Raw genomic sequence first — 26,258 nt, 5'->3', positions numbered from 1 at the left:
CAACTATCATTGTTGGAACAACAGAGAAGGACAGCCTTATGTCGTGGGACCGGCCAATCTCTCAATTCGGGTCGAGCAACCACACACGACAAATTACCCCACCACCACAACCGCGTCCAAGAAGCCCACTTCATCTACTCCGTGCCGCCGTCCAACTTGGCTCCTAGGACTACGACTTGCGTCTCCTTGTGCACCGCCCTCTGAATATTGTTGCGGAATGCACACAATTGCGGCAGCCACAAGATACACTTTCCAGGAGGCGAAAAAATGCAGCATTGGACAGTAGCCGCTCCGTGGCTTGACCTCCACTGCTCCTTGGCGGAGGGACCATTTTATGAGAAAGGAACCGACTCTCTACGATTTGTTGACATCAAGAAGAAGCGTGTGCACACAGTGTCCCTCAGCAGGGGTTTGTCCTCATTACACACCATCCAACTTGATATTTGTCCGACGGTAACTGCTGATATCGAGGGAGTCGACCCGAGAGAACGCATCCTCCTTGGCGTCAAATATGGCTTGGCAGGTCTTGACCGGGAGACGGGAGCATACGAAATGCTAGCACGGTTCAACGACCCGGACAACGAACGCTTGCGCAGCAACGACGGAGCAGCCGATCCCCACGGATTATTTTGGGTTGGCAGCATGACGGACTTTGGGCAGGGGGAGTTCCAGCCAGAAGGTGAGCTCGTTGACTGCCGCTCCCGTGGCTGCCAAAACCAGAACTAGCCGCTGTGATATACCCTAACCACGGCATCTTGTCACGCAGGTTCTCTATTCCGGTTCAGCAAAGACGGGAAAGAGGAAATGGTCAAGGGTCTGACGATCCCCAACTCAATAGGCTGGTCTCCTGACAATAAGACCATGTACTACACTCATTCCAAGGCTCGTCAAATTTTTGCCCTCGACTACAACGCCGTCTCGGGTGCAGTTTCCGACCACCGACTGTTCTACAAGCACCCCACATCCGGAGAGCCGGATGGGTTTCGCATCGATGTGGATGGCAACTTGTGGACCGCTGTGTACGGCGAGAGCAAAGTGCTCAAGATCAATCCTGAGGGCAAAGTAATAGGGCAGGTTACTCTGCCGACGCGCAACATTACCTGTGTGCAGTTTGTCGGTACCGAACTGATTATTACATCCGCGGCAGATGAAGACGGTGAAGACAAGACCAGCCGCGACTATGGCGGTGCATTATTTCGAGTGGACGTAGGGACAACCGGGCTGGAGCTGTTTAAGTTTAGGATGTAAAAAAAGGAAGAGGGAGGGGAAGGGGGGAGGGAGAGAGAGAGAGAGAGAAGAGCAAGGGTCCCTAGCGACCTTTAGGGCTAAAATAAAGCAAAATGGACATTTCACATGGCATACATCACAGACACGGGGGGTTCATCACTTGATGAATAGAGAGAGATGGATGATAGCTTGAATGCTCTGCCGAACTAGACTGGGGTGTGATGGCATGTATGAAGTTGCATAGCCGCTGTTGGACTTGATGGGCCCAAATGACGCCTTTTCCTTCCATCTGATGTCCCGACATGGCCATGTCTCGTATCTAGCCCATCACACTGGTACACGCATTGCATACATATGTACATGGACATACTCGGTACATGCATGGACATGCATCCAAGCACGTTTCAATCAATATCCCAACGCCAAACCAGGCTGCACCTCAGCCCAACTGGCAACGACGGCTCAAGAGCGACGAGACTGGACTGCGATGCCGCGGCGCCCCCGTCGTGCCGTGGCAAAAATCCCTGTCGTCCCCAAGACGCACAGGCACGAACCCAACCACCCCCGGCCCTATTTCCCCGGCCGTATCCTGCGCACCCATCCACGATGCAGACGAGACACGGCCATGAACGGTTCGTGAGTGATCGGTGTAGGATGTACTCATGTCGGTGTACAGTGGAGCCCATGGGGGGGGGTTCTTTCACCGCTGGAACACAGAAACGCACCTGTACATATAGTCGACATGCCGAGAGGGCCTGTGGACGCTCGAAAACCTTGCGCGTCGCATGCGGTGTATCGATATGTACGGGGTATTTTTATTTTTTTTAGTATTTTCCTTGGATCATACGGTGTAAGGGTTTGCGGGATAACAAGCCCCTGCCACTGCTGTAAGGCTGGGGGAATGTGACGCGTCATAATTTTCACCCTCGTTGCGGTGACGAGACATGATCAACGGACAGGGAGAGGGAGAGGGAGAGAAAGAGAGCGTCGTCTTGCCCAATGTCACTGTGACAAAAGTATGGAGTACGAGCCTGGCGTCTATGTGTACCGCTTGACACGGTTTATTATTATTATTATTTTTCCTTTCAACGACCTTGCAGGTGAGTGACCAGGCTGGCTGTCGGGATGCCCTTGGAGCGGCACCGCTCGAGGTGCTGCGCTGCGAGGGCGAGCTCCTGCTCCGAGGGCATGTTGACAATCATCATGTACAGGATGTTCTAGGCAAGAGAGTTAGTTTTGTCCCCACAATTGCATCTAGGCTGTGCCCAGCTCAGGAAATCGTCTCTGTTTTTTTACCTTTTTCAAAGCCTTTTTGACGAGGGCCCCCGGCGTCGGAAGCCCGACTGGCCCGAGCCGAAGGACATCTCGGCCCGTGGCGGCCGCGTCTCGCCGACCAGCCGGACATGGACACGGGGGCTGCTGCCGGCCGGCCGCCTGTCCCTGCCCTGGGTCTAGGTAGGCCGGGCTCGACGGCCGGTCCAGCTCTTCTCTGCCGCGCCCCATGTCCGGCGGCGTGATGTAGCCGCCCGTGATGAGGGACCGGAACGAGCCGCTGCACGCCGGGTGGTTCGGGTCCGCGAACCGGGAGGTGAAGCTGGGCGCCGGCCCCTTGACGAGCCCGCTGCCGCCGTGCTTTCCCGCAAACCGCGCCTGTGCCCGCTTGTCGTAGTAGTCGGTGATGTAGCTCTGCGCGCGCTTCATCCTCTCCCCCGGCGTCGCGGACGCCTGCGGCTCTCGGCCGGACACGCCCTCCTCCAGGCACGGGAAGATGAGGGGCGCGGACGGGGGCAGCTCGGCCTCGCAGGTGTGGCCGCTTGCTTCGCGGAAGCGGTGCTGGAACCTTTGCAGGCTCGTGCTGCTCGCTGTAGAGGCAATCGCCGCCGGCACGTTTGCTCCTCCGGCCAGGCGGCGGCCGTTGCCGTCGTCTCGGTCGTTTTGGTCGGGGCTGTACGTCATGATGATGCAGTAGAGGCCGCGGGGGGTGAAGACCTGCGCATTTGCCTTGTCCAGGAACGAGTTGGTCCTGGTTCTGTTCTGGACGTCCTTGGCGGCCATGATGGAGACCTGGATGGCGATGCCGACGAGCATGGGGAAGTGGGGGATGAAGCTGAGTCCTATGGACGCGAGGTTGATTGCGTCCAGCCACGGGGATGCCTGGGTAAACTTGTCAAACGTGGTTATAAAGTCGAGAAACATGTCTTGCGGGATTCCGCATGGTCCTAGACAAGGGGCGTATGCTCTGATGAAGCCACGGGATCGAGTCTTGGGTCTCTTTTGGGGAAGAATGACGGGTTGGGGGAGCTTGGTTTTGGTGAATGCAGTGCTGTTCTCCGGGGCAGGATATCTTTCAAGGAAGTCTTCTATGCTTTGGAGGGACTGGGCCGGCGTCGTTTCCCCCGTGCTTCCGTCGGGGGTTGTTGCGCGTTCGGCGTAAGGGGGTGGACTCAATTCATCTTGAGCCTCGTCCAACTTCCACAGTTTTTCATCCTTGTAGTCGTCGCTGAGTTCGTGGTGGGAAAGAGGAGGTGTTGCTGCTTCGTCCGAGGATATCGGAGATGGAGGCATATATGAGGGAGGCGCCGCGTCGACAAAAGGACCGGCTCTGCGCAGCCTCTTTCGCTCCTTGTACGAGGTTATACCTTCTGACGCTAAGCCTATGCCACTCGCAATACTCTTGACAAGATATCGCTTGACCGGCTCGAGGGGGCCAGGGCCTTGGTTGGTCTTTGCTTCAGACATTGGTGTGGATTCAATGGTTCGTCAAGCAAAGGATTAGTGAGTGCTTGGTGAGTGGAAAATATGAAATGAGGCGTCTGGTGTGATTTAGATGTACTGCCGTTATAGTATACACTGGATAGAGAGAGAAACTTGATTCCTCGACATCATCTACAGTATATATATATTCATATGTCTGCGTCAACACCACCTCCAGCCATGTCCAACTTTTCGACTCGACACATGGTCTCCCATGTAAACGAGCACGAGCGCGAGCGCGAGCACGACCAAGCGAGCAGCATTCATAAACCATACCACCCCATAGCCCAGATGCAGCTACTGCCACAAACTAGTATGTAGTAATATATCCAACATGCGACTCTTTCCCCTTCCCCGAAATGCCATAAACGATAACGAACAAAAGGATACCAATTCGGGCAATTTGCGGGGTTCAGGTGGGGCACTCTCCATTCCATTCCTGTCAGCGCTCCACCCGATCGCACCTTCCCGTCACACCAACTCCCCGTCAGCCCTGCGGGGCCGGGCCAAGCAAACATTCGAAGCAGCGGCCCCCTCGCTCGCGGCGTCACCACCACGACGAACATGGTGCCTCCTTTCCAGCCCGGAATTGAAACATCTCGATTCGGTATTTGCCGTCCTTCTAGACTCCTTTCCGAGTTTCTCCCGCCATCTCCCATGTCCACTGGAGGGGTTCGCACCGCTCCCCCGGTGTTTCATAAACCTCCCCCGCCCGCTTTCCCACCTTCGTTCTCGTTCAAACCACTCAGCTCGAGTCGCTAGTTTCTTTTTTCTTTCAACCGCACATCTTTCTGAGACGAGAGAGGTTTAACACGACCCATAAGTCACTGCAGACGATAGCGTATGCAGGCCAAGATGGGCGGTGGTTCCGCGTGCGCAAGCGGCCTCGAGTCCATGCAGCCGGGGCAGAAGCGGCCAGCCAAGCTCTTTCACAAAAAGTCGAGGACAGGCTGCCAGCGATGCAGAGCGCGCCGCGTCAAGGTGAGCCTTTAGAAAATTCCATGAATAACAAAAAAAAATAAACAACATGTCAACTCAACCAGGCAAAAATCCCGTGCGTCTAGTGCGACGAAGCGAAACCCATATGCTCAAACTGCACCCGCCTCCATCTGACCTGCCTCTACGACCGCGTCAAACCAGCTGACCATGCTCCCCCTCCTCCTCTTTCATCACCGTCGTCGTCGTCGTCCCCGTCCGCAGCGGCCAAGGAGACCGCAGACCCAGGGAGCGCCGCGGACCCTCCCGAGTCCGAAGCCCGGCGCAGGCTCGAACTCTCCCTCTTCTACCAGTACCTGTCGGAGACGGGCCCGTCCATCGCCATAGACGAGGCCTCGCTCCCGCTCTGGGCAGACAAGGTGCCCCAGCTGGCCCTAGGGTGCAACGCGCTACTGTACTCGCTGTTCCTCGTGGCGGCGCTGCACCGGGCCAAAAAGTCCAACGGCGCCGGCGCCGAGTCCGGGTCCGGGTCCGGGTCCGGGTCCCTCGACCATCACGCCAGCGCCTACCTCGACATGGCGGTGCGCGAGCTCGGCCGCGAGATCGAGCACCTCTCGCCGGCCAACGTCGACGCCGTGTGCCTCGCCGCCAGCGTCCTCCGCATCTACACCTTTGTCCGCCTCCAGGAGCGCGAGCTGGGCGAGGGCGAGGGCGAGGGGGCGCCCTACGCGCCGCCCACGTCGTGGCTGCGCATGACGGGCACCAGCGCCGCCGTCTTCCGCCGGTCCGCCACCATCACCGCCATGGACCCGGGCTCCGTCGGCATGCAGATGGTCGGCCTGGTGGCGGACCTCCTCCGCGAGGGCGAGCCGCGCCCGCTCGAGGGGCCGCTCGCCCATCTCCTGCGCCGCCAGCTCGCCCACGAGCTCGAGGAGCCCTGGGATGCTGCCGTCCGCGACGCCTACCTCTCCGCGCTCAACTGCGTCGCCGCCGTCTGGGCCGCCATGCTGGACCGCCGGCCCCCCGGCAGCGTCGCCCGTCGCCTCGTCGTCTTCCCGCTGCTCGTCGACGCCCGCTTCGTCGACATGGTCGACGAGAAGAGGCCGCGCGCCCTCGTCGTCATGGCCCACTACTTTGCGCTCCTGGCCATGCTGCGAGGCTTCTGGTGGGTGGGCGATGCCGGTCCCAGGGAGGTGAAGGCTATTGCGAAGCACTTGCCCGCCGAGTGGCAGGCCTGGTTGCGGTGGCCCTTGGAGATTCTCAAAGATCAGATCGTCTTTACCCATGATATCGAGGTCGATAGGCTGTCAGAGTACGCCGCCGGGCTAAGCCTGCACATTTGAAATAGAGACGCCGCTGTTTGTCGAGTCCATGTATGGATTGGATGGCGTGTACCACCTCAGCCTGAATTAATACAACTAATCAACTACCAAACTATCTAATGGCAACACCCCTTTTCCCCTTGCCTCCGGGGTCCTACTCCTCGTCACTTCCCCTTGTATTCGCGCCCATGGAGATCTGTGCTGACTACTAAATCATCCCTGTGCCTCATGTGAACAACGATCGTCAACCCTTCGATTCCCAATTCGTCTGCTGCAGTTGCCTCAGGACGAGGAGGCACTTTCTCTGTCCACTTGTTGCTTGGTTCGTATGGATCCATGATGGCTTCGCTACCCGCCATTTCGTTTCGCAGATCACTGTCCCTGCCCCCCTAGTGGCAGGAATGAGACGACTCTGGAGGCTTTCGACATGTGTTTTCAGTTTCTTGCTCTTCTTTATCAAATACCAGGCCTCTGTTCAATGGAAAAGGTACTTCATCCGCATCCCGGTTAACCCGTCTTTCAATATCTTCTTGCACTCTCTTCCAAGCTAGCGAATGCTCGATGGCCCGAACACTCAATCTCGGTTCTGTAAGCGGGTCTTCCATACTATAATTGCTCTTGTGCGTGTGGCCGGAATGGCTGTCCCTGTGGCTACACCTTCCAGACGTTCCACCCTTGGCTGTAGATGGCTTGCGTAGGGTTGGATTGCAAGACTCACAGAGCGGGCTTCTGCGGGAAGCCCTCGGAGTGGTCCTCTCAGGTTTCGTCAGACTACTTCGCCATTCTGATACTGGCGTGCCCGCTGGTATAGTTTTAGAGGGAGATACTTGTGCCGGTTCATCAGCCTTTCTTAAATCCCTTCTCCACTCGGATGGTGTAGAGCAAGTACTCCGCGGCTCGATAAAACCCACAGCACTAGAGACTTTTCGAAGGGAGGGTCGAGACCATGATACTGAATTCGGAATCAACAATGACTTTTCTCGTGGCGACTGCCCGACCTTCTTGAGAATGGGCCAAGAATCTGGCCCTGTGCTTGGAGTTTGTGGTCTGGGACACAATTGTGTATTTTGCCTGTGGCGCTTGTAACCAGTCGTGCTTGGTAAGTCTGTCCCAGCCCGGTTTGTGTCAGGTTGGTCATCTGGCAAAGCATGTGGACAACTTGCATCTGTTCCATGGGAATGTAGAGTATCGGCACCGAAAATGCGGCTGTTTTCATTAGGTTCCTCGCCGCCGCTCGATCGTCTAGGTGTTTGCGGGCTGCTGCTACCAATATCCTCATCATTTGAAATATACTTGTTGGATGGTAGCTCTAGACAAGTGCGAGGCTCGCAAGGTTTGGCCTCTTTTGTCACTGAAAGTGAGTCGCTGGGGCTCAGCTTACCAGAGCTTGGAATCGTAAAGATCGAATGGGTACTATAACCCCTTACGTGTGCTTCCTCTGGTCGGAGAAGTCTTGTGACGGCATCTTGCTCAATGTCATGAGAATTGAGCACCATACCAAAGGCATATTTGGAATCTTCACTCAAATCATGCAAACGTGAGTGGCGCGGCTGCTTCGTCGGAGTTTCCATGCTGGGCTGCTCTCTGGCGACAACGCTCCTAGGACTTGTTGAGACATCACTGCCACAATCCAGTTCGTCTATGGCAGTGGAAAGATGCTCCCTGAGATATTGGGCCTTGTGGAGGTCTTCCGCATGTCGAGAAAGCTCGTCGAATCTTCTTTGCAAGTTGACACTCAAGGCGCCTTCTGGCTGGTTCTTCTGGACTTTTGTCGCATTCATTGGGGCCGAACAACAAAGACTATGCGACTCAGTGTTAGGACCACGGCTATTCTTTTCATCCCGCTGTCCTGGGCTAGATTCCTCAACAGATTCACTAGCGGATCTATTTCTGAATCGGCGCGGTACACAATCCGATAGCCGTCTCGGCCGTCTAGCTCGAGCGCTTGATTTCGTAATCTGGGGGGCCGATGAAGGTGTTTTGGACAAACGATCAGCCAAATAAAATGGGTTAGTTGTAACAGGCCCTCGCTTTGGTGTTTCCTTTGGTCTTTTAGGACTGACTTCAGAAGTCAAGGTCGATGCTCCGTCGATTTCTGGACCGTCGGGGTGCTCAGTATGGAGTTGGACAGACGTTGACTTTTGTAATTCTCCCGCAATACTTGACCTCCTGCAAGCCCTTTCAGAGGCACATTTGTAGCAAAAGTCATGCCCACACTTTGAACACTGCTGCTCAAGCGAAAGAACCTCTCCACAGGAATGGCACAACTGCAATGTCTTGTCATGGGAAGCTTTGGGCTGCCTTTTCCGACTCAGAGACAATCCTTCTGGCCGCGGGACCCCGTACGAGTCAAAAAGTGCCAAGGCATCTTGGACTTGCCCAGCTGCATCCGGGTGGGACTTCTCGTCTAATGCACCGTCCGTGTTGGAAGACGCCAATGCCCTAAACACATGTTAGCATGTACTACATCATCATTGCCTATTTCCAACATCTAACAGTAAGCCCTCTGAGCAACTCTGACCGTGCAATGGCAGGCTTTCATCGGAGGACGAGCCACGGGCCGTCCTGTGTACCACATTATAGCTATGTCTTGCCAGGGTGCGTCCAATAAATGTGTGCTCGAGAGAAGCTGATGGAGTATCATGGCTCATAATATTTCGAGAAGCCGGGGTAGCAAAATGCGTGTCCGCTCGACGACCCTATCCGAGCTTTCCATCGTCTTGCGCTTCGTCCATGCTAAATTTTGCGTGTGCCACGGCTGGCTGACAGCGCGCGATAGATACGAGTTGCTGTATACGAATGCTCACAAAGCCAAGAGGCGCGGAGTGACACGCTGTGGCGTTATTTCTGTGAGAAAATAATGAGTTTGTATCGAATATCTTGGTGCTAGTTGTTAAGCAGTGTGCCATTAACGTTCGGGTGGCAAAATAAAATACAAAATTGAAGCGGATGCAGCGACAGTGTAATGTGCCCGACATGCCTTACCAAGGGACTCAGGATAAACATGAAGAGCACGCGGCAGAAGTAGTATGCATTTCTGAGGCAGAGTCGGAAGGACCAGGCCTGTGTGTCTACCCAGCAACAATTGAGGCGAGGTCAGGTGGAAGGAGCATATCGACCAGTGAACAAAAATCAACACGCAAACATAACAGGCAGAGTCATTTTGCACAAAAGGAATATGATTGATGGATAGCCGCACCACAACTGGTATTAATTGTCTTGGTCCGATGCTAATAATTGTAGAAAAAGGGTGATGTACATGAGTTCAGACAAGGGACGCCGTCTATTTCACATGGGCAGCAAGAGTCTCAAGAACCTGCCACGAGTTAGTATGCAACTCAAATCGCAACGCGAACAATGCTGTTGGTTGGTAACAACGCACCTCCAGCTCAATCTTAGCCTCAGCAATATCCTGCTCGCTTCCGCTGCCGCTGGCAACCTTCTGGGCCTCAGCAATACCAGCTCGGATCGCCTCGGCGCTGAAGTCCTCCAAGGGGTAACCCTCGATAGCGTTGATGCTCATGGTAGAGTTGGGCTGAACGGTGGCGAATCCACCAGCGACTGCAATTCGTTGTTAGCCCATGTCCTGACACCAACTTACTGGGCCAATGCCCTCCGACCGGTGTGTCTAAATATCGATGAAGAACGGGGCGCCACATACGGAAGAATTGCTTAGAACCAGCGCTCTCCTCAACCACCTCAACAATACCAGGCTTGAGCTGCTCAATGGAAGGAACGTGGTTGGCCAAGACACCCATTTCACCAGACTCGGCGGGGATGTTGACCTGAACAACGTCCTGGGATCGGTAGATGGACTATAGGAAGAGTTGCGTTAATTAGCCGTATTCCGATTTCTGTCGCGCGGGCGGGGATGCCAAAGGAACGGGCTCAGGGCCCAATTGCGCATTCATATTATTCGCAATCGCTTTTTCTTCATCGGGGACTTCATACCTGGTGAGGCAGGGACAGAGACAGCTTGATCTGGAGAAACAGGTTAGTTATGCCTCATGGGGTTCGCGATATTTCAATGCTTTCGGGGTTCGGTTTCTACCTTGTCGGGAACGGCCTCAGCGTAAGTTCTCCGCTGGGAGACAGCCCGAAAGGCTGCAGGGCGAGCTCGAACAGCCGCACGGGCGAGGCGGAGGGAGTTCATGATGAATTGGAGGGGGTGATTGAGATGTTAATTGAACGTGAGCTCAAATGAGGTCCTCTGTAACGATTCTTTACCGGGACGCCAGGCTGTTCGGCTAGCGGGAAAATCCGACCGATTCCGTCACGTGTTTGTGCACGTGGCTTCTTTGGTTTCATCCCGAAGTGCGATTTTGAGTGTTGTCATGCGGCAAGCAACAGTGGGATGGCACTTGGTCGATCAGTGTCAAAATCACGTCTGTTTGAAGACTATATGGATGGAAATGTCGTGCTGTTTTGCATGGTGGTATTTTGAACCAGTATTGCAGCTTGTTGGAAAGCATGTGGTACATGTGGGAAGCAGTATCTAACTTATAGCTTACCCTACACCAAACCCTCTGATGTCAAGATGATTCCGTTCACCCATTCGACTCTTAGGTTCGCTGGCACTTGGGCGATCCTTTTCTGACGTCGATCTTTACAATCACGCCAAGAACATTCCCCTAGTGGCGGCGACCAAATCCATGCGACTGGGGAGATGCTGTGGCTTATCCTTGTGTAAGAACCGAGCTTGCCACGTATCAAGAGATGCTCCACGAAGAAACTACCACTAGCTCTATCCTACCGCGCGTGGCTAACCGGGAGACGACATCCATTCTACCTCCATGTCCAGAGTGCATTCCAATTCGCGCCATACTAACAAACAGGAAATAACTTGATGCTTTCTAAAGTGTCGGAGTCCCCGGACACAATAGACTGGCAAAAGCCGTGCCTCATCCCTGACGGAAACTACCGCAGTGCGTTGAATAATGATACTACTATGCTGTTAAGAATTGCCTGTGCCGGCATACGTGCCAAGCTGCTCTGACAAATGATGAGAGTACGAGGATAGAACAGCGTCGCATCTCCGTGTAGTATGTACCGTAATCGCATGCTGATCGCCATGAAGGCGCGCTACTGTAATATCTGGCAAAATACAAATGGGGTTTGTTAGTTTTTAGCATACTACCTGGAATTTCAGCTCCTCCTTGTTGCACGGGTGCTCGGTATGTATCGTATCCTCACGTCGAATCTCGGAAATTTCACAACGCTCCCGGTGCTAGACGGCAAAGGCCAAAAACCCACTTCCCGACCGTAGCTTTCAGTCCTGTCTGTGCAAATTTATGATTAGAATTTAACTCTGGCCGCTGTGACGCACCGAAGCAACATAAAAAAAAAAGAAAGAGTACTTTGAGATGAGCCTCGGCGTTTGTCTCAGGTGGGTGACATCGAGGACGTGCCACGATTGGCTGTTCGTGTTTGAGAAATTCAGCATCGTCGTCAGATGGCATTGCTCTCAAACCTCGTGAAGCACCCATGACTATTGCGTCACCCCGATATTAGTACTGGTGCCAGCCCACACCGAGCTATTCATGGGCTGAAACGAATTGTCTGTGCAATGGGCACGGGTCGGATTGAATCCAGGGTCCTGCATCAATACGGTGTCATTGACGCCCCGGCCGATGGTGCCATTTGGACGTATCACAAGCGATGGATGGTGTTGATTTCCCGAAGGATTTCTCCGCATGTTACATCTGGAAAGGCCTGTGAATTTATGGTTAGTACAAGTTTATCAAGCTGTGCGACATGTTGTACAGAAACGCATCGGGGCCACATCTGTCCGCGTCTCTGCAAAAGCATAGCCATGCCATTATGGATATTTGTGCTTTGTACAATGCCTGCTTCCATACCAACAAATACCAAAGCATGGGCCGGGCTAAATGCAACTTGTTTCGAACACGGGGGTTTGGCAAGGATAGGACGCATACCTGTTGATCACTCCGCATTGCTCCAACAACTCGTGTGCGGCTTATCGATTTCCTTTGTGCTCGGTATTGCTCGCGAGATGGCCGGCGTGGTTGTGATCACCATCGTCAAGAATCACCACGCGGCCCACAACCCTTCTGGCTTCGTTCTGTGGCTCCTCGGCGGTCGTCTTCTCACCGCTAGAGTGAACTCGCTCTTGGCTCGAAAGGTGTCTGGCCGGGCTGGGAAGTTTCACGGTGGCGCCACGGCTCTGCAATGCCGAGCGGAGAGTGTGACTCGTGGGTAATGCCAACGCAAGCTTCGAAACGAGCCGTCCACACACCTTGCAACAGAGCAATCTGCATCGAGCTGCGGAGTAGACGAAGATCAAAGGCACCCCACATGTCACTTCCGTCACTGGTCAACTCGGAGGTGCGTCCTCTTCGTGGAGTTCCTGGCCTGTGTTGTACGTCGACGTGGTATTCCTCGTACGCGCTCAAGCCGCGAAGCAATCACCTTGAGCTCAAGATGCGGGGTAGGAGTTCATTCGCTTCGAGAACATCCCTGGTCCTCTAGAATGTCATGAGACGAAGCCAGCACTTGACAGGGTCTTTTCATCTACTACTACTATTGCATTGCTAAAGATCAACTGAGTGCTCCGTAGAAAGCCAAATAAGGACCAAAGTCGTGACATGACTGGAAGGGGTGAGCACGGCTAGATTGAGGTACCGAGTGGTACGGAGGCGCCGCATGGTTTCGTTCTGCTCCCAATCTCTAAACACCCTCCTCACTGGAGCTTCAATCGGTCTATTATCTTGAGTTGGCGAGGGTTTATTCGACTAGATATGTAGATCCCGCTGAATGGGCATGTGCATAGTGCAGCCCTGGGCATTGAAACAAGTGATGGATCAATTGCATGCATGCAGATCCCGTACATAGACGAGCTGCCTCGGTTCTAGCCAAACGTTCCCTGCAGACGGACAGACAGACAGACAGACAGACAGACAGATACTAGTCAGAGTCGAGTTCAAATTGGCCAAGATGGTGGCCAATAGACTCTCGGTTCACAAGGGGGTTTGTCGTCATAATACATGTAGCATCACCGCACGGCACCAGTCGTGCGCCGTCTAAGGATGTAAATGGCAGCCCCCGTTTCGACAGCTCGTCTTTGCTGTGTACAAATACGTGCAACGAGAGCCGCCTCATTCAGCGCCAAGTGCGGATTTTGGCACCAACCTTTTCGCGTGTCTCAGCCATTTTGAGATGCTAGTCACGATGGACTATCTGCTGCACCACCACCCATCATACTCACATGCAGATGGCTTGCAGCCGGAAGCACTGTCGTCATAACCCGTGGGGATAGGGGGGAGGGAGGACACCGCGACGCAGTAGGCCTCTCTGGAATGACCAGGAGGATATTCATCGATTCAGCTCTTGTCCCAGACACCATGCGTTGCAAGCGCCAATGGGTTGGTGCTCTTCCCTTTGCGGCATCTTCCTACACGCACGCGGTGCTGTTGTATTACCATACCGTCAATCTGGCAACGTGCAGATCGGCGCCACCTCGCTCGAGATGGGCATTCCAGCAAACCCGCCAGCCATCAGAGAGAGATTGTACGTGTCTGGCACGCCGTACGCAGTGCTATTCTGGGTAGCCAGACGCCGCGTGCTGGCAGAAAAGGGTGCAATTATGAGCCAGACCATGTGTTGTGTTGGGTTGGTAGCGTCGTCCTTACAAGTGGCGCCTTGTTTTTTGGTTTTCCCTCCTTAATTTGTCGGATATCCCTCATACATACAACTTGTTTGCCCTAGCATATTTTTCATTCACTAGCGCCTACTGAATGGAGTAAGCCTAGATCTATGGCGTCGAAACGCGTGTCTGTCGGCGGGTTTGTTTCTGCGACATGGTTACTAAATGGCTCAATGGTTCGAAGGCCCAATCACACACCCTTCGCCAGTGGTGACACAGACGGGCGAGTTCCAGAACAACCCTGTGTCGGCCGAAAAGGTCCAGTGCCTTGATGTCTGCAACTTTGTCGAGCTACTCGTTATACTAGTCCCTTGTGCGCAGACCATTGCCGTACGACGGACCGAATTCAATGCGACGGTCCAGGTCAATGGACACTTCCAATGACACCTGTGAAAGACACGGCTGAGCACCGAGCCAGGGCACTGTTTGAGTTGAATGTTCGACTGGACGAAACATCAATAGACCAGCATTGTGCCCATTGATGACTTACCGAGGGCGCCTTAGTCTTGTTACAAACAAAGAGGCCAATCCCTACTGCCACTGGTTCTCAACGGCCTGTAGTAATAATTTTTTGACTCGAGCACTTGAGGACTCCATATCCGTACCTGCCTTGGTTCTCTAGGTGAGACAGCACAGTGCGTCCTTCAATGTTGCCATGCGCTCTGTAGCCTTGCTGCCAAAGCTGCCCAACATTGAACCCTGTGCCTTGATGATGCTCGACCCTGCAAGTCACTATGGCAACTTCGCGACACCCAAAATTCGTCAAGTAGTGACATACCATCGCGTCTCGGAGTCGCAGCATGGCGACGAGAGTTGTCGCCGCCCTTTCCAGATTCAGCTTTTTCAGATCCTAGCTCAACACAAGATGCATGATGGAGAAATATACTACATCACCAAAGGCCAATTTATCGGCACCGGAGCGACATCACGCGTTGGGAAGCTCAGCCTAAGCACCGTCAGTATCCGAAACCGAAACCATATTGCCCTCGCCAAGAGAAAAGATGCCGCCAGGAACACATGACAGAGGCTGAGGTCTTCCAGCGCATTGGAAATAATGCCCATGTTCCCTCATTGATGAACCGGGACGCGAACTCCCACAGCCCAGTCCTATAATCCCTTGAGAATGGTGACTTTGAATTGTAGATCAGAAGACATACGAACAGCGTCACGGCTAAACAAAAACAGGACCGGGCAGTACAGGTAGTGGAGGCACTGGCTGTAGTGCGGCCAGTGGTCCATTGTGATGTATCACCTCGTAACTTGATGCTCAATGGAACGCTTGAGCTCCGTATCGCTGGCCACGAACCGCACCCCGATATTGCAGAGGACTGGTTTCCGTATCCGCCTCTAATTTCGTGTTGTGATGGATGTATATACTATGCCCATATGTCCTCGGTACCTAGGTTAGGTAGTTGCTATGTATTATAGCAACAGGTGGCCATGGTCCATCTACCAACTTTAGAATGCGTCTGGTGTACACACACCTAGGTGGCAGTTGTCACCGACGCCCTCGTTTTTGTGGTTACGGTAAAGAGGCGTACACACGAATACTGCGAGCGAATTCGCACTAACTGACACTGTATACTGCCAAAGCCTGCTGTGGGCATACAGAGTTTCAAGGACCAAAGGGCCGGTTTGTCCAGGCGAGGCGAGCTTCGGCTTGGAGCTGAGGGCGTAGGGTGGACTTGGCTGAATGGCTAGACGAGGTGCTAGAATGCTGACGAGGACGGCATGGCGACATGCTCCCACCATGCTTGGATTGGTTGCATGCACGTGTCTCGAATGTTTTGAGCGGACACCAACAAGGGCAGTCAAGCAGCCAAGTACGAAATACGTATGTATGTACGGAGTACGGAGTATGTACATAGGACGGAGGACAAAGTATAAAAGGCCAAACAGCGGGGCCTGCTTGGCTACTAGGAAAAGGAGGGCGGTGGTCTGGCGCCTGCGCGTACCGTGCACAGGACAGTATGCGTGCTTGGAACATTGAAGATTTCTGCATGTTAAGGCTGTCGGCCAAAGCGACCCCGGTGCTTTCCGAGTTTCAAATGCTCAGGGATTGAGCATAGCTAAGCAGGTAGTCAACACTAGTCAGTCAGTGGCTCTCAGGGAGCCAATGGCGCTGAACGTGTCTGGTTGGAAGCAGGCATGAGTCTGGTGGCCCGTGAATCGCCGAAAGCACTGTCGCACTGTACTCTGGTCGTGGCACGGTCCTAGGGAACGAGGAGAACGTCTGTCGACGCCTCACAGCATTCTAGTTGGGTTTCCTGTTCATCCCAAGTGAAGCCCTGTCGCCACACTCGCCATGAAGAGCCCTCCAGATGTCCCTCCTCTCCTGCAGTGCTGGCTGGCTACGGGAGCAGATCAGCCCTGGATCAGCACGGGAGTCCTCTCTACCTGGGTAGTAGCCTTGGCTGCCAAACTATCTTCGAATGCTGCACAAGCGCACCTACTATTTCCACCTGTCATTCTGCCGTCGGATGACCCCCGTGTTGCAATGTGGTGATTTGGGACGGGAGAAACCTTTGTACTTCATGCCCTTGGACACTTCGGGGACTGGGAGCTCTGACAAGCCTGCGCCAGTCCGTCAGCCTGTCAGACGCAACTGGCCATGATGGGAATGGTCGTCTTGATCATGTCTGCAGGGCTCAGCAGCAAGGCGAAGCGGCCGAGCCTCCGCCAAGCAGGCCATGTCGCATGCCAATCTCAGTATTCAAGTGCGGTGTGCAGTCGTGTCCCGTGTGGTGTGGTAATATTTATGCCGTGTGGTACTTGGCTGCGCCGCCAATTTCGCCGTGCCTGTTGCTGTACTCCGTGCGGTTGTCAATTCAATCTCGGTCATGAGCCCATGAGCCCCTCTCGGCTCCATTTCGATTAGCGCTGTCCGGGCAAGACGGGCTGCAAGTGCTGGGCGGGTAAAAGCTAGACTTCTGACCCTCCTGCTCCACCGGCAGCGACTCGACTTTCGGCCACCACGCCCCAAGCCTCGAGCCTGGAGCCCGCAAGACCCGTTGGCCGCACTTGACCGCACCCAGCAGCCAGGAGCCGGGAGACTGGAGTCAGAGTCCACCCAGCCATGTCCGGTCGTTCCTTCTGTCTTGAGTGCGGCGCCTGTGCTTTTTTTTCCTCGCCCTCCTGGCCCACCCTCGATCAATTATATTCCCATCCGACTGCTCAAGCACCCTCCTCTTCACTTTCTCACGTTCTGGTTATTGGCTTTTGCTGCAATTCTTTCGGCGCTTCATCTGACATCTCGTCAGCTCTGCGTCTCGGCCGCGTTTTGCCCATTGGGCATTTGCAGCCTGCGTTTTTACTCTATCGACGTTTTGCCTTGTGACGTCGACAACGTCACATTGCTTAGGTTGACGTGCCTGTGGTCTCACGTTTATTTTTTTCGCCCCAGGTCACCCGTGCAACACCAACTCTCCCACCAGCCGACTGTCCAACGCCGCTGCTGCCACGACTGCTGGGATTGCCGTCCTTTTCCGCATATCGCTATCGCGCCACCATCCGACAAACGTCATCTGGAATCTGCCAAGGATAGTACAACCGCATCCTTCCTCTCACCAAGGCGACGCCACTGCGCTTTTCTAGCCAAACGGAATCGTCTTGTGTTCATCTTCCTTGTGAGGTAATCTTGTACCTCGCAACTAGGGAAAGAAAAGGCGGCACCTCAGCTTGCATCAAACACGGCCTTTGGTGTCTTATAAATCGCCCCGACGACACTCTTTCATTCGATCCATTCAGTTGCTCGGCTCCTACTTCTTGGAATATGTTTTGTTTCCGATTATAGCATCCGGGTCCTAAGGGCCACCAAACTTTTTATCAAATCCTCACTCTCAATAGAGTAGAGGTCTGCACTGGCTTGTAGTTCTCGTCTGCGCGACGCTACACTCCCAAGTCTACGACCAGAACTCTGCTCACTTCTATCTCCTTCTCCCCCAGGAAGGCCACAGCTTCGCTGAGTATCGATTCCTGGTGTGTCGATTCTATACCCTGAGGTCTTCTTTCCTTGACATTGCGCCGCTGGCCTACACACTCTCTTGTAATGACCAAGACCCGTCATATCCGTTTACTTTGTCTACATTCGAACTCAACAATTTATATACCCTCACCATGGATATTACAACTTCCCCTTCACAGATTCCAGCTTGGGTGTCTCTGACATCAGAGGAAACTGAGGACGTTGATGAACCCCCAGAGCGGCATCAGAAGTTTGAGAGAACGTGTATTCGACGTCCTCAGGACCAATCGTCACTTCTTACCAAGGCTATCTTGGCTGAACCAGAGGAGGTGCCTTCACATCCTGCTCATTCCATTCTCTTGGGCACTCAACGGCGACGATCCATGACCAGCAACATCAGTGTTGCTTCCACTGCAGATCTCACTAGTGATACTGGTATGACGAGCCCCTGCCGCACGAATACTCCTAGTCCTCCAATCCCCGAGATGGCTGCTCTTCGATTGCACCATGAAATTGGCACCGCGGAGAAGAACCACCTCGCCGTCGCCGCCGCTCCGCAGCCTCCCAAGAAGCGATGTATTCAGTTTGCATGCGCTGCCAAACCTCCCGTTGCTCAAGCTGAGGCGATGGTAAAGGCACCTTCTGCAGACCAGGCTCCCCGACGACCATCCATCAAGTTTGCTCCTCATGTAGGGTCGGCATCAACTCAAAATACACCTCCAAGGCAGATTTCTGATCCCGGCACACGGCCTCATTTGGCTACGAATTCCGAGTCACCATCAACTCCTAAAAAGACGTCTGCTCTCTCTACTGCTCTTCACACGTCGCCGCGCCCATCTGCCGTCCATCGCCTGTCAAATAAGATTACCCTTGCTCGACCCAAATTCCTCCGTGCCAACTCCAAGGATCTCGCAAAGGATAGCTCCCAGTTTCACGAATTTGCAAGTGGTACAGCTCGCGAAGAAGATTGGATCAGGCAACCTTCATCAGCGGCAACGAGACTAACTATCTATGACACATTGACGAAGGAAAACCACTTTCGTCGTCTCGGAGCCGAAGCCGAAGAGGAGGCAGAATTGGAAGAAGAGGAAGCTGAAGCTGGCTCAGATGAAGATGAAGAGGAGGAGGAGGATGACGACGATGGGGAGAATGATGATGACTTAGAAGAAGATGGCGAAGAAGATTTTCAAGAAGATTCTGATGGCTATCACACCGACTCTGAGACTGGTTTCGCCGACTCCGATGAGGAAGATGAAGAAGAGGATGAAAACATGGTTCTCTGGACTCCCAGCCATGCCACTAGCCGTCAGATTCAAGTCGTGGCTCCCATACGACGACCATCGGTGAATGAGCCCCAGTCTGATTCATCGGCCGCTAGCTATGGCAGCCGATCAAGCACTCGACGAACTAGGCCTCGACGTATCAAGGCCGAATCCGACGCACCAGATCTGCCCGACAGTACCGATTTCGTTTGTGGTACTTTGGATGAGGACAGACCTCTAGAAGAAGCCTATCTTTCTTGCTTGGCAGCTCGCCGCAATGAGAAATTACGAGTCATTCCACAAGATATTGACCCCAGCTTTCCAGCTTCTGATCCTGATAATGATGACGAGGAGGAAATCTACAACCCTGTTCACCACGACAGCGATGATGATGTATGGGTTCAAGGCCGGATGGAGGATCTCCACCATGGCCAGGACCGCTCCCGCCGAAGAAGAAAGAGCGAACAGGCATCGCCTCGCAAATATCGCTCTCCGCCACCAAGACGACATCATTCCCCTGCTCCCAAGAATCGAGGTCGCTCTCCTAAGCCATTGTTTGGGCGACATTCTCCCAAGAGAATCCGGTCTCCAGCACCAAAGGCGATGAACACTCCGTTGCAGACGCCACGACAAGGTCCTCACGTTCAATTTCACTTGGCTGGTCGACCAGGCATGACGCAAACGAAGTCTTTGCCTCGAGCTCCCGCAATGTTTCCACCCATGAAGGGCAGCAAGACAGCCAGGCACCAGCATCACCATGACTCTGACTGCCATCTTCGAGGCGCTATTGACATCGTCAAGGGCCTTGAACGCAAACGTCAACGCCGCAAGGAAAAGTTTTTCCAAAAGTACTGCAATCGCGCAAGACGTGGCCAAATTCCAGAGCGCAAGCCTCAGCCCGGGCGAGGCGCCGAGCGTATGAAGGAGCTCGGCTTGCTCATGGCTGGCAAGAAGGATCAGGGCAATTATGTCATGTCTATCTGAAGACATCACTACACTTACTTATGCTAGTCCTGAGTATCAGAGGACTATATCAAAGCGCTCAAGGTGTCTACGTCCCTTTTCAAGAGCGCCAAATTGGCGGCAAGTGTTATCAACATCTTTCTTCCTACACTTGGGTAATGGATTCCATTTTTGTCCGTATGTTATGACTCCACGACTTTTTTTCCTGTACATATCTAAAGCCACTTGTTTCGGACCTTTTGCTTTATCATCCTTAAAGGAATTGCTTCGGGTGTGAGCACCCTTGTATATAATTTCACTTTCTCACCACAAATGAACTTGCACATCGGTCAATTTTTTTTTTGTCATTGGAGACGGCATATTGCAATCGCTAGGATACCCTTTGCGAGAGAGTTTGGGCGCGGGGAAAGGCATTTTAGATAGTGGCTGAAGTCTACACATCAAAGACAGAAGGGTGGATATTTTTGAACTCTTGCTAATACAATATTATTGGCTCTGAAGGACATTTGAATGTGATGAGTAAACTGCTCTCTCGTGTTGAAGTGGCATGTTTGCCTGGCGATGGGTGTGATGACAAACCATACCTGGGAGGACTCTCGGCAATAACAGTGTAGTGGTTTGGCTGACTTGATTGCAGAATACGACAATCCGGAATATGGACAACATTGAATTAATAACATTGGGCTCGGGATGCCGGGACAACAATCAGATGACTGCACTTGGGCAGACTTAAATCTGTGTGTGGTTCACCCATCCGTAGCGTTGATTGGTCGCGCGCCACTTGTACAATTGAGGTGCCACTTGCCACTGCAAGCTCACGCTCCCTAAGCCGAGGAGCGGCGACCTAGACTGTAGCATCATCTGTGCCTGAGGATCCAGGCACCACAACTTCTCGTCAGGACACTCTTGAATTAACTGCCAGGTCAGAGCCGTGCACACTACGGATTTTTGGTGTATTTCTTCGGCCCATCACGTCCGCAATCCAGCATCCGTTTTCGACCCCAAACATCATTTTCACGGTATCAAACATCATCTTTTCGACCTCAATCATCATTTCGACTGGCTCTGGAAACACGGTTCAGAAATATAGCCCACCATGTGGATCGTCAATTGGTGTATGTCTGCCAAACATCCCCTTTCCCTCCATCTTCTGCCTGTTACCCCCGTCATGATTGCATACCAAAGCTCCGCGTCTTTGGTGTCCTAACTTGTCCTAATTTTCCAACTCCCTAGTTTACGATGTTCTTTCCTCCCTTGGCCTGTTGAACAAGCACGCCAAGCTACTGTTCCTCGGTCTTGACAATGCCGGAAAGACGACGTTGCTGCATATGTTGAAGGTATGCCAAACTTGCGCGACAATCGTTGGACTGCGAGCCCCCTTTCGATCTCTATGGGATGTCGATCTGCTTTCGATCAATACGAATACGAGGCGGGATAATGAATACAGTGGATGATGACATGTTTGATGGGCGATGCTAACGATGTGGACTGGATAGAACGACCGTGTTGCCATCCTGCAGCCTACTCTTCACCCCAGTGAGTTCTGCCCCGGGGCATTCGGACGATGAGGCCCAGCGCGCGCTCGTTCGCTGCCACAAACGTGGCATTTTGCTAATCGTACTGTTGTAGCCTCTGAGGAGCTTGCCATAGGCAATGTCAGATTTACCACATTTGACTTGGGTGGTCACCAACAGGGTATGTACACATCGTGTCTAAGGCTGTGTGCCTGCTTGCTCTGCGCTCTCAGAGACTTACTGTTCCACTTAGCCCGCCGCATCTGGCGAGACTATTACCCCGAGGTCAATGGCGTCGTCTTCCTGGTAGACGCTAAGGATCACGAAAGGTTCGCCGAGACGAAAGCTGAGCTCGACGCTCTCCTTGCTCTTGAGGAATTGTCCAAAGTTCCCTTTGTCATTCTTGGAAACAAGATTGACCACCCCGACGCCGTGTCGGAGGAGACACTCCGACATGAACTGGGCTTGTATCAGACCACCGGGAAGGGAAAGGTCCCTCTGGATGGCGGCGTCCGACCGATTGAGGTTTTCATGTGCTCTGTGGTTATGCGACAGGGATATGGCGAGGGGATAAAGTGGCTCGCGCAATATGTGTAATGCATAAATAGGGCTGTGCAGCGAATACAATTATGTAGCGATTAGGAACTAATTCAATGCTTTTTGTTATGCACGAGTTACCTGGGTAATGTGTGGACGTGACGAGTGATTGATGAGATGTAGCATTCTCCTCGGACGGAGCTGAATTAGGCCGATACTATAATACTTACTCTAATAGACTACAGTATGTTGGCGTATACTTGTTGTTGGGCAAATATATCCTGCTGTAATGTGACGGCTGGGAGGAACTGTGACTGGGCTGTATGATATAATCGGTTAGGCGTGAGGAAGCCGACCTTGGTAATTTGTACTCGTGTGAATATTCACGATAAAATACCTTGTACTCCGTAGTAAGCCGGCAACAAATAGTAGCATAAGTACCTACTTAGGGACGTACCAACAGACTCGACCCCCAAATGCATCCCCGACAGGATGTTGGGAATATTCAATGTTTCCCCCCCCAGCCCCGAGCCAATCAGCAATGTGACCAAGGGAACGAATGCCTCCATGTCCAAGAATTCCATTCTTGCTGCCCAGCTAAGCGGCCCAACCATTTGCTAGTGATGTTCCATTGATTGCTTGCGTTAATACCCTGTTTGACGGCCAAGTCAATGGGATCAATTGATGGCATGGCTGAGAGTTGGTGCAACATTGTACAACAGCGCACAGGTGCAGTGGGTTCTGAAGAACCTGAGTGGAGTTGCCAGGCCGCCGAAAGGCCCCCAACAGACGTAACCAGTGACCACTTGACAGGCCGGCCACATGTCTGGTGAGCAGCAGACGTCATGTTCATGAAATGGTGGGGACAACATCGGCTTCACCCTTCAATGTTCAATCTTGCGCGTTGTACGGAGAAGGGAGTTCAACATCTCATCGAAAAAGAAGGCACAGGTACCTAGGTATCCAGCATGGGATCCCTTTCATGAGCTCGCATTCCGAAGCCGTATGCCTCGATCCTAAATCTACCATTAACAGACAGATCGAGCGAGCAAATATCCCAACAGCTGGCAGACTTGCCGGCCAACCCGCGCGGGAGCGGACAATGCCACACGATGCGGTTTACGGATTCCCACCGGAAGCATTTGATGCATCTCTCCTGCCTGACATCAATCGACAGTTTCTCGAGCCGCATGACATCGAGGCCTTCGTAAGGGCGCTCCAGGCGCCTGACCCGTTGCACAGCCCAGCCGACGAGACGGGCGGACTCAAGTCACCCAGGAGCGGTGCCAGCCCGGCCACCCTGACGAAGCGAAATTCACAAGCCGGGCTGGATGATGCGAACGACCATAAAAGTGCCGATGCAATTGCCGCCGCTGCAGCAGCCGTTGGAGGCGACCTCCCAGCGCCGACGGACACGCCGACCCAGGGAACATTCTTCACGGCCCAGAACGACTGGGCGCCCGTGAGCCCAGCTCTCTACCGACGCCGTAGATCATCCAAGAAATGTAAACAAAAAAAAGGCGCTAGCAAAGCTGTCGAAGGGCTCCTCGGCACACGGACCAAGGACGAGACGCGGGAAGGCTACCTTTACCAGCTGTCCAAATGGCCGCTGTTGATATTTGTGTTTGCATGGCTGACAGGCCTGGCAATTGCATATCTCTCAACCCGATGGTACATTTGGGTGTACGAACACTTCTTTACTTGGCGCGGCCGACGGGAAACGCTCCGGAGGAACATGCGCAAAGCTTCAACGTACGAGGAATGGGTTTCCGCAGCGAGAGAACTAGATGCGTTTTTGGGACGGCAGACCTGGAGGGAGGAGAATGAATTCGCCTACTACGATTCGAAGACGGTCAAGCGGGTGTGGGATCAGCTGAAGAAGCTGAGGATCAAGGCCGAGGCACAGGAGATTCAGAGCGCGCGGCAGCATGGCGATCATAAGACTGCCATGGAGGATCTCAAATCCATGGTGGAAGCGTGCGTCAAGAATAACTTTGTTGGCGTGGAGAATGCAAGGCTCTATAGTCAGACATACTATGGGACCAAGAATTTGGTGCAGAATTTTGTCGATGAAGGTGAGCTGATGGGGAATCCAAGGAAAGGGGGGCGTCGTACGGCTGCTAATGGAACGCGTCAACAGTGGAGAGGAGCATCAAGCTCCTGTTGCGAACGAAGCAGTTGGGGACTGAGGAGAAGCGCCTGCTGTTCAAGCATGTTTATGCCAACTACGGCCGCACTGCCTTGTGCCTTTCGGGGGGAGCTGGCTTTGCCTATTACCACCTCGGCTTGGTCAAGGCGTTGCTGGACGCAGATCTACTCCCGGACGTTATCACAGGCACGAGCGGCGGCGCCCTGATAGCTGGGCTTGTGGCCACGAGAACAAACGACGAGTTGAAGAAGCTTCTGGTTCCGGCGCTGTCTCAGCGCATCAATGCCTGCCGAGAATCGGCAACCGCCTGGCTACCAAGATGGTGGAAGACGGGTGCGCGCTTCGACTCGGTCGACTGGGCTGAGCGATGTAGCTGGTGGACCAGGGGCTCAATGACCTTTCGCGAGGCATACGAACGAACCGGCCGCATTCTGAACGTCACTTGCGTCCCTGCGGATCCTCACTCTCCCACCATTCTATGCAACTATCTCACCTCCCCCGACTGCGTCATCTGGTCCGCGGTCCTCGCCTCCGCCGCCGTCCCTGGCATCCTCAACCCCGTGGTTCTCATGATGAAGCTCCGAGACGGCACGCTTGCGCCCTATTCCTTCGGCCACAAATGGAAAGACGGCTCTCTCCGAACCGACATCCCTATCAAGGCGCTCAACACGCACTTCAACGTAAACTTTACCATTGTCAGCCAGGTCAATCCCCACATCAACCTGTTCTTCTTTTCGTCTCGCGGCTCCGTGGGCCACCCCGTCACCCATCGCAAAGGCCGCGGGTGGCGTGGCGGCTATCTCATGTCGGCCTTCGAGCACTACCTCAAACTTGACATGAACAAGTGGTTGAAGTTTGTGCGCTACGCAGAACTGCTCCCCCGCCCCCTGGGCCAGGACTGGAGCCAGCTGTGGCTCCAGGAGTTCAGTGGCACAATCACCATCTGGCCCAAGTCTGTCCCCAGCGACTTTTACTACATTCTGTCGGACCCTGATCCCAGCAGGCTAGCGCGAATGCTACACCAGGGACAGCAAAGCGCGTTTCCCATGTTGAAATTCGTGACGAATAGGTTGAAGATTGAGCGGTTGGTGGAACAGGGGAGGAGGGAGACCAGACCGTGGGCGAGGAGAGGCAGTATTCAGGCAGTTATGAGCGAGGAGGACCTGAGGAGCTTGCTGGTTGGGGAGATGGCGGGGGTGACGACGGAGGAGGATACAGACGGGGATGGGGAAGAGGCGATTACCTTGACTGCTGTCGAGGAATAGAAGAGCTGAGGGTGGGTGGTGTTTTCAACAGCTTTGCTCATTGAGACGAGTTGGCTGTTTTTTTCTTCTTGTGGCGTGTGTGGGATGACGAGATTGTTACACTTGATATGGCGAGCGTTTAGACATAAAATGGCCGCTCCCGTCATTTCTAGATCAAGACGCAATGATGTATGAGACTTGCGGTGTGATTTTGTTTGCGTGAAGGACGGTGCTGTTGGATATCACGCCGTCTATTCCATCACAGACAGTGGTACATTGCGCGACACGGGTTCCCTTTACTCCGTACAGGCCGTTAGATACGGTAGTCCTGCGCACTCTGTCGTCTGAATACAGAAGATGGCTTTGTATCAATGTTCCTTGAGCAGTGCGTTTTCGCCTAAGTACGGAGTACGTAGTAAGTGCGACTAGTACTCCGTACTTTGTAGTTGAATGGTTTGTTAACCTCTGCTGTGGCTGACACCAGCCCCATGGCAATGCGATGTGGTCTAGCGGCGGCTCTGCTACCGGACCCCAGGGCCAACAGGGGGCAGGCCGCACTGGCACCACATGTGACGTCTGGACGCAGACGGACGCTCCTTCCCAGTCTGTCTACTGAATTGAACACGGTGGCGGCATTGTGGTCCGCTAACCAAAGTGGTCTGGGGGAGCCACGGATAATCCGATCGCCGGCTTTGGTGCCACGGCGAAAGGACACCATTTAGC

At 53.6% G+C, this 26,258-nt stretch overlaps 8 protein-coding genes across 8 annotated transcripts; 5 read left to right on the top strand and 3 right to left on the bottom strand.

Annotated features, from left to right (window-relative positions):
* Positions 1–267: 267 nt before the first annotated feature.
* On the top strand, positions 268–1,248 carry rgn (Regucalcin; the record flags this gene model as incomplete). The annotated part of the gene is made up of 2 exons (XM_014693432.1): positions 268–679; positions 767–1,248. 2 exons carry the CDS (start codon positions 268–270, stop codon positions 1,246–1,248), a joined length of 894 nt encoding a protein of 297 aa, XP_014548918.1.
* A 1,064-nt stretch (positions 1,249–2,312) lies between these two features.
* Positions 2,313–3,966, bottom strand: G6M90_00g016100 (uncharacterized protein; the record flags this gene model as incomplete). The annotated part of the gene is made up of 2 exons (XM_014693433.1): positions 2,313–2,444; positions 2,524–3,966. 2 exons carry the CDS (start codon positions 3,964–3,966, stop codon positions 2,313–2,315), a joined length of 1,575 nt encoding a protein of 524 aa, XP_014548919.1.
* An 870-nt stretch (positions 3,967–4,836) lies between these two features.
* On the top strand, positions 4,837–6,260 carry ECM22 (Sterol regulatory element-binding protein ECM22; the record flags this gene model as incomplete). The annotated part of the gene is made up of 2 exons (XM_014693434.1): positions 4,837–4,962; positions 5,046–6,260. The coding sequence occupies 2 exons, from the start codon at positions 4,837–4,839 to the stop codon at positions 6,258–6,260; spliced, it is 1,341 nt and encodes a 446-aa protein (XP_014548920.1).
* A 143-nt stretch (positions 6,261–6,403) lies between these two features.
* On the bottom strand, positions 6,404–8,020 carry G6M90_00g016080 (uncharacterized protein; the record flags this gene model as incomplete). The annotated part of the gene is made up of 2 exons (XM_014693435.2): positions 6,404–6,628; positions 7,667–8,020. 2 exons carry the CDS (start codon positions 8,018–8,020, stop codon positions 6,404–6,406), a joined length of 579 nt encoding a protein of 192 aa, XP_014548921.2.
* Positions 8,021–9,522: 1,502 nt separating this feature from the next.
* Positions 9,523–10,392, bottom strand: des (ATP synthase subunit delta; the record flags this gene model as incomplete). The annotated part of the gene is made up of 5 exons (XM_014693436.1): positions 9,523–9,555; positions 9,622–9,800; positions 9,901–10,054; positions 10,191–10,220; positions 10,291–10,392. 5 exons carry the CDS (start codon positions 10,390–10,392, stop codon positions 9,523–9,525), a joined length of 498 nt encoding a protein of 165 aa, XP_014548922.1.
* Positions 10,393–18,018: 7,626 nt separating this feature from the next.
* Positions 18,019–20,112, top strand: G6M90_00g016060 (uncharacterized protein; the record flags this gene model as incomplete). The annotated part of the gene is made up of 1 exon (XM_014693437.1): positions 18,019–20,112. The coding sequence occupies one exon, from the start codon at positions 18,019–18,021 to the stop codon at positions 20,110–20,112; it is 2,094 nt and encodes a 697-aa protein (XP_014548923.1).
* Positions 20,113–21,187: 1,075 nt separating this feature from the next.
* On the top strand, positions 21,188–22,202 carry SAR1 (Small COPII coat GTPase SAR1; the record flags this gene model as incomplete). Its single annotated transcript, XM_014693438.1, has 5 exons — positions 21,188–21,206; positions 21,325–21,428; positions 21,588–21,627; positions 21,721–21,786; positions 21,859–22,202. The coding sequence occupies 5 exons, from the start codon at positions 21,188–21,190 to the stop codon at positions 22,200–22,202; spliced, it is 573 nt and encodes a 190-aa protein (XP_014548924.1).
* A 922-nt stretch (positions 22,203–23,124) lies between these two features.
* Positions 23,125–25,556, top strand: G6M90_00g016040 (uncharacterized protein; the record flags this gene model as incomplete). Its single annotated transcript, XM_014693439.1, has 2 exons — positions 23,125–24,217; positions 24,283–25,556. 2 exons carry the CDS (start codon positions 23,125–23,127, stop codon positions 25,554–25,556), a joined length of 2,367 nt encoding a protein of 788 aa, XP_014548925.1.
* Between the last annotated feature and the right edge of the window lie 702 nt (positions 25,557–26,258).

This window comes from Metarhizium brunneum, chromosome 1 (genome assembly GCF_013426205.1).
Source record: "Metarhizium brunneum chromosome 1, complete sequence".
NCBI lineage: Eukaryota > Fungi > Ascomycota > Sordariomycetes > Hypocreales > Clavicipitaceae > Metarhizium > Metarhizium brunneum.
Note: the sequence above shows the minus strand (reverse complement) of the source record. Positions and strands in the feature narration are given on the sequence as shown.